Below are 19,953 nucleotides of genomic sequence, written 5' to 3'. Positions count from 1 at the left end.
TCAGCATCATCCCTATTACCAGCCCAGTTTATAACAGTCCATTTTAATATTTATTAAAATATAGGTATAGTACATGTAATATAAACAAAAAATCACATGTCAAAAAATATAATTTTAACAGTTAAATAGTTTATAACAGTTAAATAGTTCATGTTTCTAATATTAGTAATGTTACCTTTACCTAGACCTTGCCCGAAAACGCGCAAAGAAGCGCAATCCAGAAGTTGCTTCCGACACGGGCCCTACTTCAGCTGCCACAAATGTGACAAATGCGGTCGCAAATGTCGGTCCCGCATTGACTTATACAACCACGAGAGTCATTATCTCGTACGGACGCTGTTAAATCATCTGTCAAGATGCTAAAGGGGCCCACTGATTAACAGTCCGCCGGACGGTATCGGCCTGTCAGTTAGAACAAAAAGTTGACAGTTCCGAACAACTGACAGGCCGATACCGTCCGACGGACTGTTAATCAGTGGGCCCTTTTAGCATTTTGACAGACAGTGGCGTAGCTAGGCGTGGGCGAAGTGGGCCGTCGCCCACGGCCTCGCGCCCTCAGAGGGGCCTCGCGCGAGGCCCCTTCGCGCACAGTGAAAGAAATGGGCCTCGCAGATGCGATTTCGCCCACGGCTAGATTAGTTCACGCTACGCCATTGTTGACAGATGATTTACCCCTGGGCCCCTTAAAGGCCTCATGACAGTTATACCTTTGCTCTTTTGCTCGCTGGCCTGCTCAGGGCTGGCCCCGCGCGCGCGTGATGCAGCCCATCGTCGTAACTCGAGCCGCTCGTACCCGTACCAGCCCAGAAGTTCATTCATAGCCGTTTCGGCGAACTCCTGGAAGAAATAAAATAGGTTTATTAGGTACCTAACCTTAATTGCTAACCGCTTTATCCAAGACCAAAACAGCTCTGTCTCAGTAAAGCAGGGTTTGTACCTTTGTAATTAGAGTCAAACCGAGAAAATCCTGCAGCGACTTCTATGAATTTATGACGTGTAAATAATTAACACTTGCAGTGCGTGGGCTATCAAAATCGCTGCAGACTTTTCTTGGTCTAACTCTAGCTAGCTGGCAGGGTTTCTAAGTAAAAATGAAGATCATGTTAAACACCTTATCATTTTCGCGACTTGTGCTGCGGGCTGTAGGCATATAAGTCGCGTCGGAATAGAATAGATTCATCCATTCTGGTTCTTTCTACGAATTCCCTGGATGTATACGGAAATTTAATATTGAATCTCATCTTCCTATTTCTGAGATTTGAAACAAAACTTGAAAGCATTTTACACATGTGAATAAGATCCATAAGGGCTGAGAAAAGATTTCCTAAAAACGTATGTTGTCGGAAAACATTAAAATACCTACGCTGAAATTGATGGTCATTGTCATTATGAAATATCCTTGGCCATACCATTATATTTTTACCTTCCCCTTCACTGACTACGAGATGTTTACATTTTTTGTGACCAACGGACATTGAACTGTTATTTTAGACGGTCATTTTAAAATAAAAAAGCTATTTATTTAAATAAATGGCGCCACGATGACCTCTTTTACGTTTTATTGCCGCCGATCGCGATAAATTCGTAAGAATATATAAACCGTGATTCAACTCGGTGTAACTCAAGAAATATTTGTGCCAGCGAAAAATAAAAGTCGTTGTGAGAAGCCGATGTCACATTAGTTACTAATATGTTGACAGGACTTGTTACAATTGTGATACATTTGGCAGTGGCACCATCAAAACTATACCTTGAACTCGAGATATACCTAATTAGTTTCATAGATAAGGTTGCGAGTTACTATACGTTGACAAAATATGTAGGTATGCTACAAAGTTACATTTGGAAGTGGCTGCACGGCCAGCACTACCACTACCAAAACTATTTGAACTCGAGAGAAGTTAGTAGGCACATGTACCTATATTATAGCCTAATTTAAGGCTTCTACCAACGGTGAAACTAATGGCATACGATTTAACTTCATCGCCGGCCAAGGAGGTGCAACGAATTCAATCGATCGATCAAATTCCGCAATGTAACGCACATCGCATGAGTTTATCGTCGACGTTTGTTAAGTCCAAAACTTACTAAAGGGGGGTCATTTTTCAATTCATTATTTTCAGAAACCATTGAAAAACGAACGACAAAAGCTCAAATACGATTGTCGGTAAAGTGGGACACTAATTCTTAATATCAAATGTGGGTAATTATTACACGCGTACCCTTCGAGAAATCAACTTTATGTTCGATAAATTTTCTCTAAGAGAAAAGCAAAATTAAAATAATAACGTTTATAGAGGTTCATTAGATACCTTCTGATACAAGATACGTCTCTCATCTAGAAACAAAGGGAATTTTACATACGTAAACTTTACACGGGAACCGTCCTTAGACACCTTCATTATGGCAGCTAGTAACAGTAGCTTCTTTGTCATACGAGCGCCTAAATAACCTTATTTAATTATGTCGTGTGCAGGCTGTGGACAGACAGGTTATATTTCAGACAAGATGGCCACCGGTCGTCTAATTGGGCTCCGATTTCACAAAGAGTAAGTAAAGAGGGAAAGTATTAATATATTTAGCGTGGGAAAATTAAGGTCCCTCATTATATATTTAGGCATCTTTATTTAATAGGGCCGTCTGATGAACCAACTTTGAAAATGGGTCCTTTCAAAAAGCTCTTAATCCATCTTAAGGTTCATAAGATTCAGTTCAGTGTGTCCAGGGTACTGCTGGTTTTCTATTCAAACTCAGTCGCGGTACCGCGGGAATCCCGGTTCTCTCCATACAAAAATCTGTACCGCGACCATTCTGTAGTCCAAGCTCATTTGTAGTATTTGCGATTAGTTTTTCTATTGAGCGATGGAAGGTATGTCGTGTCAACATTTAGTAATATCGCTAGTTAAGAACTCAAGCTAGGTACCGGCTAGAATTGAGTACAAGCTATTTTATTTGATGAGTTAGGCTGATATTAACCGCTACCCACCACCTGAAACCGTTCAAGTAGGTATATAAGGTCAGTGATGATTAATTCAACTAGCTAAAGGCTATAAATCGATATAGGTTCGTGGTTTAATTAAAGAACATGAGTGAACGTGCATTACTCGTCCATACAAACCTGATACGTATTCTAATGGGCAACACGGACGGACACAGGCCGCTCGCACTCCGGCTGCTCGTTTTAATTCACCACCAGTGTTGCCAGTGTAGTGTTGCGTAATAATTATCACTGAAAACACGATATCCTGAACGCACCGCAGCGAAGGCGTTGGTCTGACGTAAAACTCATAGCCATTATTCAGCTTTTGCTCGATCAAACTGCAGGCGAAATTCAAAATACATCGGTAGCCGGCGGCTGATAATTAATATCGAGGTTCATTCGTAATTAATGGTGCAACTGGGTTCAATTGAGAATTTCAAATGAGAAATGTATTATTTGATATGACGTTCAAAATTATGCGGTTTAAATCAAAATTTTTAATATCATTTTGTTAAAATCGTATTTGTTACAAGACATTATAATTACTTATTTTCCAAACGTTGTTTTTATAGATAATTTCTATGTTTAATATAATCATTTAATCGCTTCGTGCAGATATAAGTAAATTTAATTAGCCTGAGCATACTTTCTCGCACTTTAGTTTCATTAGAAGATGTTTATGCTATCTGTACCTATTTAAAACCGAGCAAATCAGTAAGGCAAGTTTCAATCTAAAAACCCCTAATTTCGTTGTCGAATAATTATTAACATCTGGGTGACCGAGCTTCGCTCGGAAAACATATATAAAAACTCGAAAATGCGCGTTTTCCCAGGGATAAGACCTAGCTAGATCGATTTTTCGCCCCCGAAAACCCCCGTATAGCAAATTTCATCGAAATCGTTAGAGCCGTTTCCGAGATCCCCGAAATATATATATATATAAATAAATAAATAAACAAGAATTGCTCGTTTAAAGGTATAAATAAATAAATAAACAAGAATTGCTCATTTAAAGGTATTAGATTTTAGATATCCCCATAGTCACCTAGACCGGTTTCAAAGAAGCGGTCAAAGCTTGTAACACAAGCTGCAGTCGATATTGTGATATCCAATATAACATAAATGCTTTTAATGTCAGCTAGCAAGGTAAATTTAGGAGCGTTCGCAACACGACACCGCGCGACCTACGCACGGCTACAGTACAGTGTTGCCAGTGTAAAATAAACGGACTAAACGGTGGCTATGAGAAATTATTGCTTCTACACTTAAAATAGTAACATTATAAGGGGCAAGTTGATTGGTAATGGTAATACAGGATGTTTATTTAGTCACCTGCAGTAATTTACTTACTGGTTGAATATGTATATACCTTTGTCTGACTTTGACATTTTCTATGGGACAGTTTTCTTTTTCGTTATTTGTATTATAACCACAGTTTAATACATGCATAAAGTCATTCAGGTACTGACTAAACTAAACCAATTAATACTACCCTTTCCCTAAAACAGACAGAAGGAGAGTTTCTTGAAGAAGACTCGACTCCCTACATGCCGAATGCAAGAACATCCTATAAATATACTAACGCTACTATAGGCTATATGACTAATTTTCATTTATGGTATCAATCGATCGGGGTTTTTTTAGGATCAAATGTCTATATGGGACCCATTGCATTAAAGTAACACAAAAGTCAGAAATTGTAGTCAAAGGCCGACAGTCGCACTTCACTCGGGAAACGCCCTAAACAAAACTATAAGGGAACGTAACGTCAAGGTCTCTGGGAGCCCATCTTGTAGTATGGTCAAAACAAGAAAATTGCGTTCTTGTCGGTGAAATATTGCGTTTTTATGTATATAGTTGCTATACAATATTTTTTTGGACGAAATGTAAGGAATTACTTTTATCGTTTTTGGAATTTAAAAAAAAAAACTTAAATTTTGAAAGTTTCAGGTCCTGTATTTTTGTAATTTTTCAATATTTTATTTTAATATCCACATTATTGTGATAAATTGCTCGTTTGCTATCTATTTTACTAGATTTTGTTATAAAATTCAACATGTGTAATCATCCCTATTAGACGTAACAGGCATTTATAGGGTTTATAAATAAGCTGTGTAGTTCCAGAGATGCAACAGGATCGCCTTGACACCCGACCCGGGTTAGTAATGCAGTACAGCGGACATTGCGAAAATTACTCCAACTCAAATCAGTAATATACAATCAGGGATCTACAGACCTGAAACCATGGTATATTAGGACTAGTATTCAATTCAATTCGTGTTAGTACCTATACATACATTCCCTTAATCCAATGTTAATTAAACCTATACTAAATTATATACTACTAGCGACCCGCCCCGGCTTCGCACGGGTTAACAAATTACACATAAACCTTCATCTTGAATCACTCTATCCGTTTAAAAAAACCGCATCAAAATCTATTGCGTAGTTTTAAAGATCTAAGCATACATAGGGACAGACAGCGGGAAGCCACTTTGTTTTTAACACCTTTTATTAGGTCGACCTGTATGTAACTACGAGGGGTGTTCAAAATATTCTCGGTATGAGAATGAAAACAAACAAATACGAAAAGTTTGATATTTTTATTTTTCAATATACTCCCCCCCTATGTTCATACACTTAAAAGATCGATCAATTATTTTTTTTAATCCTGCATAAAAATATTTTTTATCTTTGGTGTAAAAATGCTCCTCCACTGCCGCCTTCAATGCTTCATCATCGGAAAATTTATTTCCACGCAGATCCTTTTTAAGATTGGGGAACAAAAAGAAGTCGCTGGGGGCTAAGTCCGGACTATACGGTGGGTGAGTAACAGTTTCAAACCCACATTCAACAATAGCTGCCTTGGCAATATGAGCAGTATGGACGGGGGCGTTGTCATGCAGAAGCATAACACCTTTGGTTAACTTTCCTCGCCTCTTTTCTTTGATTGCATCCTTTAATTGACGTAGAATGTTAGCGTAGTACTGTCCTGTGATATTTACACCTTTTTCTTTATAATCGATCAGTAATACTCCTTCACAATCCCAAAATATCGTGGCCATGACCTTGCCAGCTGAAGGGATGACCTTGAACTTCTTGGGATGAGCTGAACCCTTAATGTGCCACTGCATGGACTCTTGTTTACTCTCTGGGTCATAATGATGAACCCAGGTTTCATCTCCAGTAACTATTCTTTGCAGCACCTCATCAGGATTTTCACCGCACAGGTCAATAAAATCGGAACAACAAGCTACACGCATGTCTTTTTGAAGCCGAGTCAGCATTCGCGGAACCCATCTTGCACTTACTTTTGACATATTAAGATGGTCATGGATAATATCATGTACGGTACCAATAGAGAGATTGGTTACTTGTGCTATAGATTTTACCTTCACTCGACCATCTTCCAATATAAGTTTTTCCACTTTATCAATATTTTCTTGTGAAGTAGCTACTACAGGCCGGCCAGGTCTAGGGTCGTCTTCAACACTCTCCCTTCCACGTTTAAACTCGCTTGACCACTTTTGAATGGTAGATAAAGAAGGAGCAGACTCACGGTAAACACAATCCATTTCCTCTTTTATGGTTTTTTGATTTTTACCCTGTTTTGTCAAGAATTTTATCACGCATCGATGTTCTAATTTAGTTAACATTGTCAATTCCCACATGATGTTCATGTTTGTTCAGCAATTGCAGAAAAACAAAAGAACATCTCGGTTCGAATTATACTTTTTTTTAATGTCAATGAATAAACCTTAGCGGCCAGTAACGAAAGAAATTTTAGAAGAGGTTGTAAGATATCAATACCGAGAATATTTTGAACGCCCCTCGTATGTAATGGAATCTTGCAAGTTAAATTTGATCCACGTCCCGGTTTCCGATTGAGCTGAAATTTTGCATACACATGTAAGTCGGGTGACAATGCAATATTATGGTACCATTGAGCTGATCTGATGATGGAGACAGGAGGTGGCCATAGTAACTCTGTGAAGAAAAACGCAACCTAATTGTGTTAGGGGTTTTTAGAATTGTCTCGATGAGTATTAGTTGTCTGTCGTAAGAAAAGTACAGTCAGCGATAAAAGCGTGTACCAAAAATGAAATTACTGCCAAAAACTTATATACTATGTTACTATGTAAGGCTTCACTATATACTACATGTAGTGAAGCCTTTGGATGCCAATGGCATCATGCCATATGTATGTAGATCGTCCCAGTGTTTCCAGAAGGTGCAAGCAGGTGACTCTGACAGTAGGTGCAAGAGGCTGTTGGAACTGTCATCCACACGACGCGTACGCATGCAACGAGTATGCATATGTAATGTAAGTTACGTATGTTATATTCTCTGCCAAATCACACAATATAATTCCAACTGCATCGTTAACCAGTAAAACCAGATTCATACCATGAGAATCATAACTTTTAATACCCTTTACACGTGTAACCCGATCGTCGGGTGTTTTGGTCGCTTATAGCCCCGTGTGCCGTGTCGGGTTACCGCGCTCGGGTTACACCGGCTATTTTTACACCGATCATCCTAATGTGGGGTTCAGTTCTTTACTTGTGATTGTGACTGTGACTTTCGAGTTTACTGTTACATTTGTTTGTTCTTAAAACACCTCATTTACTATGCTTTTTTCGACTAAAAAGATACATGTGAATTTTTGCTTTTAAATTTTAACTTATTATAAGATTAGAATACCCCATATAATCTTGGTGCAAGAGTAGAAACATTGGGAAAATACAGGAAAATAAAACACTTGTAGGGAATTCTCATACTGTTACTCTTACCCCATTTGACCCTATTATTCTACTAATAAGTCTTAAAATATCCTAAACTAATATTTACAATCATTCAATAAAATTAAAAATAATATGTACATTGATTTATTGGAATAGGTACTATAGTAACGGCACCAGTCATGGGACATTTAAGAGGAAATTTGGAGTATTTGTGATATTTCCCTGATACATGTAAAAGTACTACCGCTTAGCTTGTTAAAAGATGAATGTCCTATTCTTCATTCATGTTTAAGGCGTGTTGTATCAAAGATACCGCAATTAGTTTCCACATAATTAATAAATTAAAAGTATGTTTTTTTTTTCTCCAGTCATGGACAGCAAAGCTCCAGTAATGGAACCCCGGTAATGGACGTGGATCCAGTAATGGGCCCCCTATAATGGATATACCCTATCAGTATAAGATATTGGAATAGGGAATAAGTTTTTGGCAAAAAAACTAATTATTAGTCATTTTTGGTATAAGCTTTTATGTAAGAATGTATTTTTCTTTCGACAGCCAACATTAGCCAACAAGAGACAATTCTAACAAACCCAAACACAATTAGGTTGCGTTTATACAGAATTCCTATGGCCACCTCCTGTCTCCATCATGAGTTCTGGTCCATGTTATCATAATATTGCATTGTCATCCGATTTGCACACGTATCGAAAATTTCAACTCAATCGGAAATCCGAAAGTGGCTCAAATGCCATTTCCAAGATTTGAACCACACTAACTAACATACGAGTACAAACTAACGGGGCAAGTTAAATAAAATTTTGTAAAAACGATATTATTTTATTCGAAGTCCGAGGAGACCTCCTGACATAGTTCGTAACTACATTATACTTCTGTATTGTATAACATGAAATTACGCCATGGCAAGCACTATTATGTAAATTGTCCCATCATAGGAGGTATGCAGTTTTACAGCTCCTATAATGGGATGGGGCAAAATACCACTATTTTTTATACATCTCTAGAGTCACAACATAGTGTGTTGTATACGTTATCTACTGGTAAATGCAATTAACAAAACACATTCTAGTTTACACCAAGTAATAATTAATTACAATTTAATATATTAAGTCAACTCTCTTAGCGAAGTTGTTAAGAATTCTTACTGGTTATTTTTTCCAGTGACACGACAATCTTTGGGTTGGCGCCAATTTCTTAAAAAGTAACCGAAGTTAATAAAAAGTCAAACTTAAATAGCTCTATAACTCTTATTTATGGTAAAATATAGCCAGTGTTTATAAACTGCTTTTACATACTTATTTTGGAGGATTTGTGGTTTTATGTCCCATTACTGGTTCCACGTCCATTATAGGGTCTATCACTATATGTCAGAAAAAGAAAATAATCATTAATATAATTATCAATTAATAGTATCACTAAGATAGTCCTTAGTACTATAATAGCATTTATATTCTAGCATTTAAGTTAACATGACCTTAAACCTATTCATATTTGCATTTTTTATTTCTATGGGTAGCTTGTTGTACTTACAGTTTGCCATGACATTGATACTGTTGCCCATGAATGCAGTTTGATATCTCTGTATAGCAATAATTGGGGCCCTACATATTTACTAATGAATTTTTAGGTGTTAAATCAAGGACAAATGCCATGAAAAAAATTACGCGGAATCTGACTACACATAGGGTAAGCTCAATATCAAAATGTTAAACGGTTAAAGTTGGCTCGATAGAAAAAAAATCACGAAAGCATGTCTGATCTTCATTTATTTTTAGTTTTATATCGTTACTCTGCATAGCATATTAGCAGTATAATTTTAGTATAAAATAACTAGTGACGATTTAGCCGAGGGACCTGATGAGCAAATTTTTAAGCATAGGTATATTTTTCGAGTAGTTGAGTCGAATAAGGTAAAAACCGCTCGGTGGCCATATTTTCCATGTTTCCCGCCAGTTTCCCGCGGCGCGCGGTGTTTTTGTTCCTTACTAATTTCCTTTCCTGGCTTTACAGCCCCTCTTAAGCTGGTGCTGAAACTTAACTTACCTATTACCTTTAGTGTTACTTAATACTTAGTAACCGTGTCACCTAAGTCTCACATTATAGCAGCGGCGTAACTTTACAAAGGCGCGCCGGGGCTTCGGTGTTGCCAGTTAAAACCAGAATTCCCTGAAAGTGGGCGCATAGCCAACAGGGTTGCTCGGTAAAATAAGCTACCTTAAATAATTCAGGTATTCAAATTTCTTGGTCCAATGTGTATTTGCGGCTCATATTTTGCTTAATGAGAGAGTGAGACGTGTACATTGAACCAAGAAATTGGACAGGTGGAAATTGCCCGAATACCACCCTAATGCGTATGGCATTTTAAGCAGACCGTAGCCTAAAATCTACCCCATTTGACCCTAGAAAATTGTAAGTACCTATAAGGAATTTTCTGCAATCCTATCCGGCTTTACCATAAAAAAAACACAAACTGAGTCCGTAACTCAAAACAAGTTGGAATTCTTAATTCACAACCAAAGATGAAACATTAAACACAATGACTATAATTATATTCTCGCATTTCTAAGTAAACAACAAACTAAGGACCAGGAGGAGGCCATCATGATGTCAACTTGTCAACAATCGATTACGAAAAAGTTTCACCTAGCAACCCTACCCTCCTGTTTTCCCGCCAAAACACTATAATGTTGCCAGCGTACAAAGTTTCCCCGAAAGTGCGGGCTCGCATGACCAAACCGGCGGCTAAAGAGTAATGCACTGCAACCCGACTCTCGCTTTGTTTCCACAGACTGTTATAATGAGAAGCATGTGAAACATAATCGATTGGTTACCGGAGACGTAACAGAACTCCCGGGCCTTTGTGTTCTATCCTAGATGGAGTTTGTTTCACGTTTGAGCCAGTCGATGCTATGCATTTTGTTACAAGCTTTTGTTTAGCTTCACGTGTTTCCTAAGGTTGATTTTCATTTTGTTCTATACATATTTGGTTTAAAGCTGGCGTTTGTAGTGACGATAATGAGTTGTAAAATCCTATTACGTCACTCTACATGTATTTAGGTAATATATATACTTATAAATAGATAGAATAGGTACATTGTTTTCAGTAAAAAACATGAGTGATTAGTTAAAAAATTTACGTCATTGTGATAGAACTTAAATTATTTAATTGAGGTGGGCAATAAATAAAGTTGCTATATTATATATGTCAGGATTTCCCCACCTGCCGGTAAGAGCATGCAACTTTCAATCCGGAGGTTGCGGGTTCAAACTTCAAACCGGGGCACGGGGCTCGTACCTCCCAATGAGTTTTTCGGGACTTATGTACGATATATCATTTGGTCAATATATCAGCTAGTCACTTATGTTTATGTCAAGTTATAACTATACGTCAAGTTCAGACATAAAGTGGCCCACTGATTAACAGTCCGCCGGACGGTATCGGCCTGTCAGTTGTTCGGAGCTGTCAACTTTTTGTTTTAACTGACAGGCTGATACCGTCCGGCGGACCGTTAATCAGTGGGCCCCTTAAGTCGAGAATATCCATCTCTCGTGATCATAAGATGGCCCTATTTGTCATTTTAAGAGATCCCTTGACCCAGTGACCGTACATTGCGTCAACTATCGCCATTCATTAGCCGCCGGCAAACATATCGGGTGTCGCCAGCGGAGCTTATAATTCACCTAATGCTGTGTAAGTCGATACCGGTACCTATACTAATGTACGGAAACAAATATGAACGCTACAAGGGAGCGGCTTTGGTTTCGTATGGTGCCTTGGGTAATATTTTCGCAGTAGGTACATATAAAACCTATATGGATATCTTTGACATTTTGTGATATGAAATTATTGTTTTTAAGTAGTTGATTGATGATTGTCGTTCTTGTCTAAGTGACAGAGTGATAAAACGGTATCCGTCACTTTTCTATACCGCGGTGTTAAAGTGATAGTTATTTTATCACGTGGATAAAGCCATCCATACTACACTGGGTAGGTTCATGACTGCTAATATTATAAATGTGAACGCTGTCTGTCTTTTAACAGAGAGAAGTAATTACCTACGTCTTCACGCTTAAACCACTGACCCAATTTAGACGAAAGGCATTGAAATAGTTTGAGAGCTAGCAAGAAGCTAATTTTCTCATAACGGTAATCTAATATTAATCTCTTCAAAAGTAAAAAAACAACAGGTTGCACTACGGGAGTGCCGACAGAAGTGAAAACTCAATGACTAGTCCAAAATGTCTGCAGCACTAAGTATGTATAATTGACCCATCCTCCTTTCTATTGAAAAACTTTAGTTCCGAAATTGCTGGTCAGTGAGCTTGTTTAAAATTCGAAATTCAAATTTGTAGCGTTAATTGTTTAAAATTCGAATAGAAATTGTAAAGTTACCTTGCAGACCTCGCATCTAAATATATTTGGTCATGATATTTTGAGTTTTATTTACCAGTACTAGAGTTCACTTTTATTAGCGATTTCATCAAGATGTAGCTTTATTGAATTATATTTGAGTGATATAAATTTAGAATGTAACTGTGAGATCCTCGTATTTCAGCCCGTACAAGATTAGAACCTTTTTCATGTAATGTCATTGAGTTTTTCTTTATTTATTTAAATGCCATCTAAATGAGTGGCCAATTGGCCATCTAAATCTTACGGTCACGTGATCGCCTTACGCGCTTTCGAGTTTATAATTTTTCCCCACCTCAAAAAGTGCCCAGCGCCGCTAAAGAAGTTTTCACTTCATAAATAGCGTAACACTGTGGGGTGTAAACATCCGTCAATTCTAGGTTTACATATTTTTTTATATTATATTAATCATAATTATGGATGTGGTGATACTTTGAACAATATTAATAATTATAAACCAGTAATATTTTTCCTAATAAGGTGAGTAAGAATAATCTATCATTAAGTAATTGTTAAGAATAGTCGGGTCTCGACCTGAGCTATAACATCCAACGCCAGTTTTGAGCGCATTATAAGATCCATAAGTATTTAAATATCTTCACATAAGGACAACACTCCCACACACACATTGCAAATAAGTATTTTCGACTTTTAACATTCCACATTAAAATGATCATGAGACGGAAATGTGGCCGCAGTAACCTGAGCGCGGTAACGTGATACGGAACTAAAAGCGGCCAAAACAGCCGCAGTACGAGCACCACGTGGTCCACGTGTAAAGGATACTTACTTTTTACGGCTCTCGTCAGCCCTAAAATTAAGGAAGGATTATTACTTGGACAAGGAGATTATTATATAACTCGTTGCATAAATTACCTACGCAATCGCATCAAATTCTGACGGAAAAATAAAGATTATCAACAGTTAAGAATATTACGGAGAGTTAAGCGTAGATGATTAGCTCATAATTTGCGCTACGGAACGGCCCGTTTCCATAACCGCTCAAGGAACTGGGCCCAAAAATCAGGAACCAGGGTGTAGGTCCATCTACATCTTGTTCTGTCGTATATATCCTCATGATAACATAGTGTTTGATTGATACAGTCACAGGTGAATCAGGATTGTAAAAATCCTCATGATTGTAGACACACTTCACCAGTGATCTCCAGGCCGCTCTATCTTGGGCCCGGTGTATGCTAGCCTGTAATGTGGCTTTAGTTTCTGACGTTATTCCGTACGTCCGTCCATCTATATAAAGTATACCTAAGCAATTGGAAATTTGTAGCGCCATTATTTATATCTACTTTGGTACAAAATCTTCCGTTTAATTAGGTAGGTACTGGCGAGACGGTTTGTTGGCACCGAAATTCCAAAATTCTGAAAGATTATAGAGTATAAAAAGCAAACGGGTCTGGTTCCAGCAAAATTAACGGAGTGACGCGCGGCGTCGGGTGGCGCGAGACGAGCGTAATTATTAGGATCGGGTTGCGACTGGGCGTAAGCATAGCGCTTACTAAATACTTAGCTGAGATTTAGTTTAGGTATGTCTTTTACTCCATGGGCTACTGTGCCAGAATATTGAGGATAAGTACCTATAATTATCTAAACTTTTGAGTAGTAGCTCGAGAACTGGGAGGTACTCGTGTAGATAAAAACTGTAACTTCAGTCTATCTTGTTTGTAGCAGGATGTACCGGTACCTACGGCTGTAGATTTTATACCTACTTTTTAAAGGTGTAGGTTTGGTATTTTAAATAAGAGCTCTATTTTAAAAGTTACTTATAATTGTTCTCTTCAGAAGTAAACAATGCCCATGAAAGCAATAAACACACTGATTAATGATTATTACCGAAACATTTTAATTTATGTCAGTACTTACCTACACTTTTTAATGGACAGCCTAATAACTACCATGAAATGATCTCACGTGCGCAAAGGCAAACTTTACGCCGTTCGCACGGATATCGACGTTTTATTGCACTACCAAACAACTTATAATGCTATTTATTCTGTCACTCGACACCGATCAAACTGCGCAAATGTGCGTCCTCTCGAGACTTCGACATATAATAAACGGATGCCCTACGGCGACCATCAATAGCCGAAACTACGTTATCTGGCTCTTTGTCACTCGAATATGCAAGAGCGATAGAGAAGCAGATAACGAAATTTCGATTTTCAGTGTTCGAGGTCCGAGGTTCTGTCGCCAAATGTTTTACAACCAACAGTAAAATAAATATAAAATAAAAATATCTATATACACACATTTAACTCGGTGGGAGAAATAATTTAAGAAATAGTGTTTCATTTTAGCTTAAGAATAATAGGGTCATTGCGCTAGTTTCCGTCCATGTTCTAGTTTTCGTCCACTTGTCAGATTAGCGAATAATACATTTGATTTTTAATTTGCTACTGGCGAAATATCATTTTTATGTAGGTAGATATATTGTTTAGACATTAAGGATTGTAATAAGGCCAAATTTGTGCAGCAATGTAGGTTTATATTAAAATTTCGTCAAGTGGACGAAAACTAGAGCTGGACGAAAACTGACGCACCTACCCTATCTGCGTTTAACGATTGTTTAAGTATAAAGTCAGTGAATAAAACAGTGTTTTTTTGTCATCTTTTATATTAAGTCAGTGCATTTATGTCATCATGTGTTTTGTTGTCAAGGAACCTAAACACCTCTCAGAGCTAACTAAAGGTAAGGTAGGTACTAATGAGGCACTATGACTAAGAGCCTACCTAGTGTTTGTGTAGGTAGGTAGTACATTTATAACATAATAAATCTCATATAACATTGTTTAAATTACATTGAAATTAATGTTGATGCATTTGTTGACAATAAATTGGGCAGATGACACTGCAAAGGCCAGTCGTCAGAAAATGATTTAGTAATCTTTAGCCAAAAATGCAATCATAGGTACACGTATTTGTTAACAACTACTTACAGTTTAAAAAATGTACCAGTGATATCTACAACAGCGCTATTGTAATTTTGACGCATATTTTAGATTTTACGATGATTTTGGACCAAAAAATCTATTTTAGCCTAGGCTAAAATTGCTACTGTTCACAACTTACATACCCATTACAAGCCCATTACATAGAATACATAGATAGGTTTTGACGCATGGCCGCCAAGTCAAGTTGTGGCAACTAATTGAAGCATAAAAATTTTTGAATAGGAAGAAAAAAAGCCCTATATAAAAGATGAACATTTTACAGATAAGTAGTATAGTAATATCTCTCCGTACTCAAGATTAACGCAAAACGCAATCGCGACAAAATGCTTTACGAATAGACAGTCAACTCATGAACTTGGCCGAAATCTCAGCCGCTAAAAATACGCATGTAACTGTCAGTCACCAGAGACACACTGAGAAAGTTACATCACTGGCACTGGGACTGAATTGCCCATTGAAACCAGTCTGGGTCGGAATCATACACGGAATTAGGCTCTTGTCTTTTCTTCAGCCAAAAGTTTGAATCTAGTGATGTAAGCGCCAAAACTACGACTTACTCGTAACTCGTAAGTATTAACTAATTTAACTATGCATGATGTAAGGTCTATAATCCTTTACTTTTCGTTGGATGAGGGCAGCGTTAGATCGGTCGTTGTGAAAATCGTTGGGGACGAGCCTTGTCCAACAGTGGACATCTTTGACTAACCCTAAATTCGACTGACTAAACTCATAGCTCAGTAGCTCAGTACCTAATAGGTAACAATATCGTAATCAAAGGTCTCTCTGCGGTCCTGATCACACCGGCAGCTAGGGCCCTGCCCCGCTGCCGGTTTTTAAAATGTGTTTTATACATGTATTTAGTATTGTTTTTGTACGTGTTTAATTGCTTATAATATGTATAGTCATTATTTCACAATCGTACAAATTACGCGGAAATTTTGGTCGTCATATTATATTTTACTTCTATATTCATATTATAAAAGGCCTAAAGATCTACAACAAATAAATAAATTAAGTATTAAAATTGGAATTATCGCAGTTGTAGCTACTAAGAACTAGATACCAATACCAATAGAGTGAGAACTACTCGAATGTTAATTAATTGTTTAACGTAGCTGCTACAACTAACTACAAAAAACTATAGTGTAAATTCTTTTCCCAGCTTCTGCCATCGTTGAATCCCCAGATATTTTTAATTACATAATTCGAGCCGGGGGGGTTCGATTGCCGTTTTAATTATTCTAAGTTGCCGATCCGATACCCGACGCGGTATCGTCGTTAATTTTAGTGTAAGAGGAGCCGCGGTATCCCATGCCGCGGCGCCCGAGGCCGTCATGTAATCAGTGCCAGTATTTTGACTTGAGAAAAACGTTAGGTAATAGCGACGAAAATTGATACCTATGTTTTTTCGGCTGTAGCTCCCGTAAAGCGGTTTTAAAAATCACTACTAATACTCAGTTCAGTGATAACTACAGTGTACTGTAGTAGTGTGTAACTGTATAGTACATATTTTGTTAAAGTCGGATAAGAAAGGATATTTTAATTAGTTTTTGGATTTCTTATGTAAGTAGTTCAAAGTATTTTTTAGCTCTAACTACGTTAAGTTGTTAAATTAGATATGAGACATTTTTGCTTTAATTATTTTGTGTTAAAACAAACTGTCTTTGTTCACTAACGGATAGATGGGCGTTTTATTTTTGCTGTCCTCTACACTTTTCTTTCAAATTTGGGATTTTTTATGTTATTTCTACTCAGAATCACGAGCTCTTTCTATCCTAATAGGAGAAAAAAAGTGTCCCAAAATTTCCATACATTTTTCGATCTTTCCATTCCGCGACCGCCATACAAAGTCTATGAAAAATGGTGATGTAATGGAAATAAAAACCTTAGCCCAGATAGCAAGACTGATGAATTGATGATGGTACACTGTAATTCGCGACACAGAAGCGATCGCGAGTCTATAGAAAACGTCACGATCACTGTATGTATTTAGTTACCTACCTACTTACTGGTAATATCAGCTCAATCGGCTGTGCGTCGTACCTTTCCACTCAAGTCAAAGTACTGTGTCACTAGTGCTATCGTACCCCACCAGCCTGTTTATGCAGAAATAATTAATTTTCTACAGTTACGCAACGTGAGGTTATGTACTTCTAAGTATTTCCTGAAATTACGCTGCGTATCGGGTGGCTTTGTTAAAATTTAATTATTTTATGGGTTGCGTCAGAAAAATGAGCGGTGTACATTTCACGGTGTAGGTTACGCGTTCGCAGGTACGCGATATTGCTATTGATTCCGTATAAATCACGTCTAGATACTTACCTTTGTATACCTATATGTAGACTAAGTTTCGCATAGTTTGCTAGGAAATACATACGATCGAAACTTAAAACATTCTTAGATTTTATCTCTGAAAAATATAAGGTAAGAAATCAATTAGCTAACATTGATGGAGTTCTAGAGATTCGTTCCCATCAGTTTAACTTTCTTTTTAAATATGAGTATGAGTTAGTATTAAAGGTTGAGCTGAACTCCTGAAGAAAAGGTGGTTTTGTCTCAGACCTGTCAGTTAAATATCAAGCTACCTACTCCAACAACTTCTATACCAAAATAGCTTTTTAACACATTGACGTAGACATAATTTAGACACACAAAAAAATAAAGATAATTGAAATACTTTAACCAGATTGAATTCATATTCAAAAATTAAAGTCTGATTTACCATTGGAAGTTTGATCCGTTGAACATCTGGCCGTCTCCCCACTATGTCACATGAGCCGTGTCACCCGATCCGTCATTATTGAGACAAAACTTAGTGTCAACTGTCAACTCACCGCAACATACAGAAAACACCCTTTATAGTGCATCTATGTACTGTGTACACGTAATATTTATTACTTTTATAAAAATAGCATAAAGCGTAGGTATATAATAATGTCGTTTTCTAACAACGGTGACTCTTATGAAGATAAGGTGCAATTTAGCTCTCGGATGAAAAAGTTTACAAACCCTTGGATTATATTTTAAGATCAATTCGATTTGAAAAATGTTTTTTTGCAAGCAGCGCAAATTTTGAAAATGAAAATAAATAAAGACTTATTTGTTAAGACATAGACTTAAAGTGTGTAAAAAGGTTCTAACTTAGTATTACCTATTCTGGTCGTTCAGCTACAGTTTAGTGGTTGCAGCATTGATTTTCAATTACTTACAAGTACTACTACTACTCGTACTACTTACAAGTAGGTACAGCACGCTAAGCTTTCATGCCAAGTGCTACGACAAGTATGGATCTTATAGGGATACGTATGAATTCTTACTGTCAACTTTGTGCAAAGTTAGCGTGGTTAGAGTCTAGTTCTTAAATCGTCCAGATACAGTAGCCGAACAGCAGCACTTGACAACTCTCAACATATTAAGCGAGCATCCCCGTTGTCACGCGATAGCCCGTTGTAACCGATCCTGATGCGTTGCATTGTAGATCTTACAGAGAGTAGCGATGGACAAGAAGGTCAAGAAGGCAAATGCCTTATGCGACATTTCACATGCCTTATGGCAGAATATATTAAGGGCCAACATTGTAAATGTATAACATCCACTGTACTGTACCATATGTTCTTGTGAATAAACGTTCATTCAATTATAGCCCTGACGATCAGGTATAATTGGCCGTAATTCTTCGCAAACCAACGTTAAATCTATGTTTTAACACGATATTCATTTTCTTTATTGTGGTGTTGCATGGTTCCCGTTTGCAAGATTACGTTCAGTTTAGGATTCGTTAAACTGCACTAGAAAATTCATCTCGAGCATCGTATCGGGATCGTTATTGTTATCATCAGGACCATTGCGCGATACGTTGAAACTTGATACCGATGAGTTTGTTTCGTCGTATGCATTTTGCACAGTGATTCTATAACAGATAGAGAGACTACGTCTGTCTATATCTAATCCTTAATAATCGGATAAAGGCTACCGTTTGGAAATGGTAGAGTTATTAGTACATAGTACAATAAATAAATCTTTAGATAAAGACTTAAATTAAGACTGAACGTGAGACACGATTGGAAGTCTTGATGATATAGAATTATAGAACAAATTTGAAGATTATTATACTCGTACCAGCGTCGTTTACGAGCTAAAGAAAGAGGGCAAACCAAGTAAGGTCAATATGGGGAAATTGTCTATAAGGAGACCAGTCTGTAATTTATATATATGTCCCTCTTCTTCATTAATGTGTAGAATCGATTTATAATAATGCCACGATGCCAACAACATAAAAAATATACGGCAATTACCTAACATTGAAAGAGATTGTGTAGGTACAAGAACGATATACAATACCGTTGTAAGTGCAACGAATTCCTATGTGTTGATGTTGATGCATTCTTTTGAAAGAGTATTTACATCGATAAGAGGAAGGAAAACCGAGACTCTCGGCAAAGTACTTTAACAAAATCATAATTTAATTGTTTAAATTAAGAACGCAACACTAACAATCCTATATAATGGGCTTAAGGGAACGGTCCCTCCAGTTTTTCAGTGTAGGTCCATTACGGAATGTCCATCGCACCTATCTATTTAAGAAAATAGAGTTACTGATAGATACTTAACTTACTGTATGAGTTTTAAAAGCATTAATGGCACTGTTCTTCCAACCTAACCTCTCAAGTTACTCCACCGGTCAAAAGAGTTACACCTCTGCGAGCTGCGCTCTCCTCTCCCACCGCTCTATACAAGGGGGGTGAATAAACAACACCTCCACCAGGAGGCGTGCATGCGAGTATCGTGTGACCATATCGGTTTCAACTAACACGGCCTTTGTGACTCTTTTT

The 19,953-nt window shown here is 37.5% G+C and overlaps 1 protein-coding gene across 1 annotated transcript in view; it reads right to left on the bottom strand.

The window, feature by feature from the left end:
- LOC134651493 (sine oculis-binding protein homolog) overlaps nt 1-19,953 on the bottom strand; it is a 38,873-nt gene that overhangs the window by 11,577 nt on the left and 7,343 nt on the right. The window contains exon 2 of the mRNA XM_063506608.1: nt 708-837. Within this exon, the coding sequence (XP_063362678.1) occupies nt 708-837 (130 nt within the window). The remainder of the gene's footprint in view (nt 1-707; nt 838-19,953) is intronic.

Source organism: Cydia amplana, chromosome 10 (assembly GCF_948474715.1).
Source record: "Cydia amplana chromosome 10, ilCydAmpl1.1, whole genome shotgun sequence".
Classification (NCBI taxonomy): domain Eukaryota; kingdom Metazoa; phylum Arthropoda; class Insecta; order Lepidoptera; family Tortricidae; genus Cydia; species Cydia amplana.
Note: the sequence above shows the minus strand (reverse complement) of the source record. Positions and strands in the feature narration are given on the sequence as shown.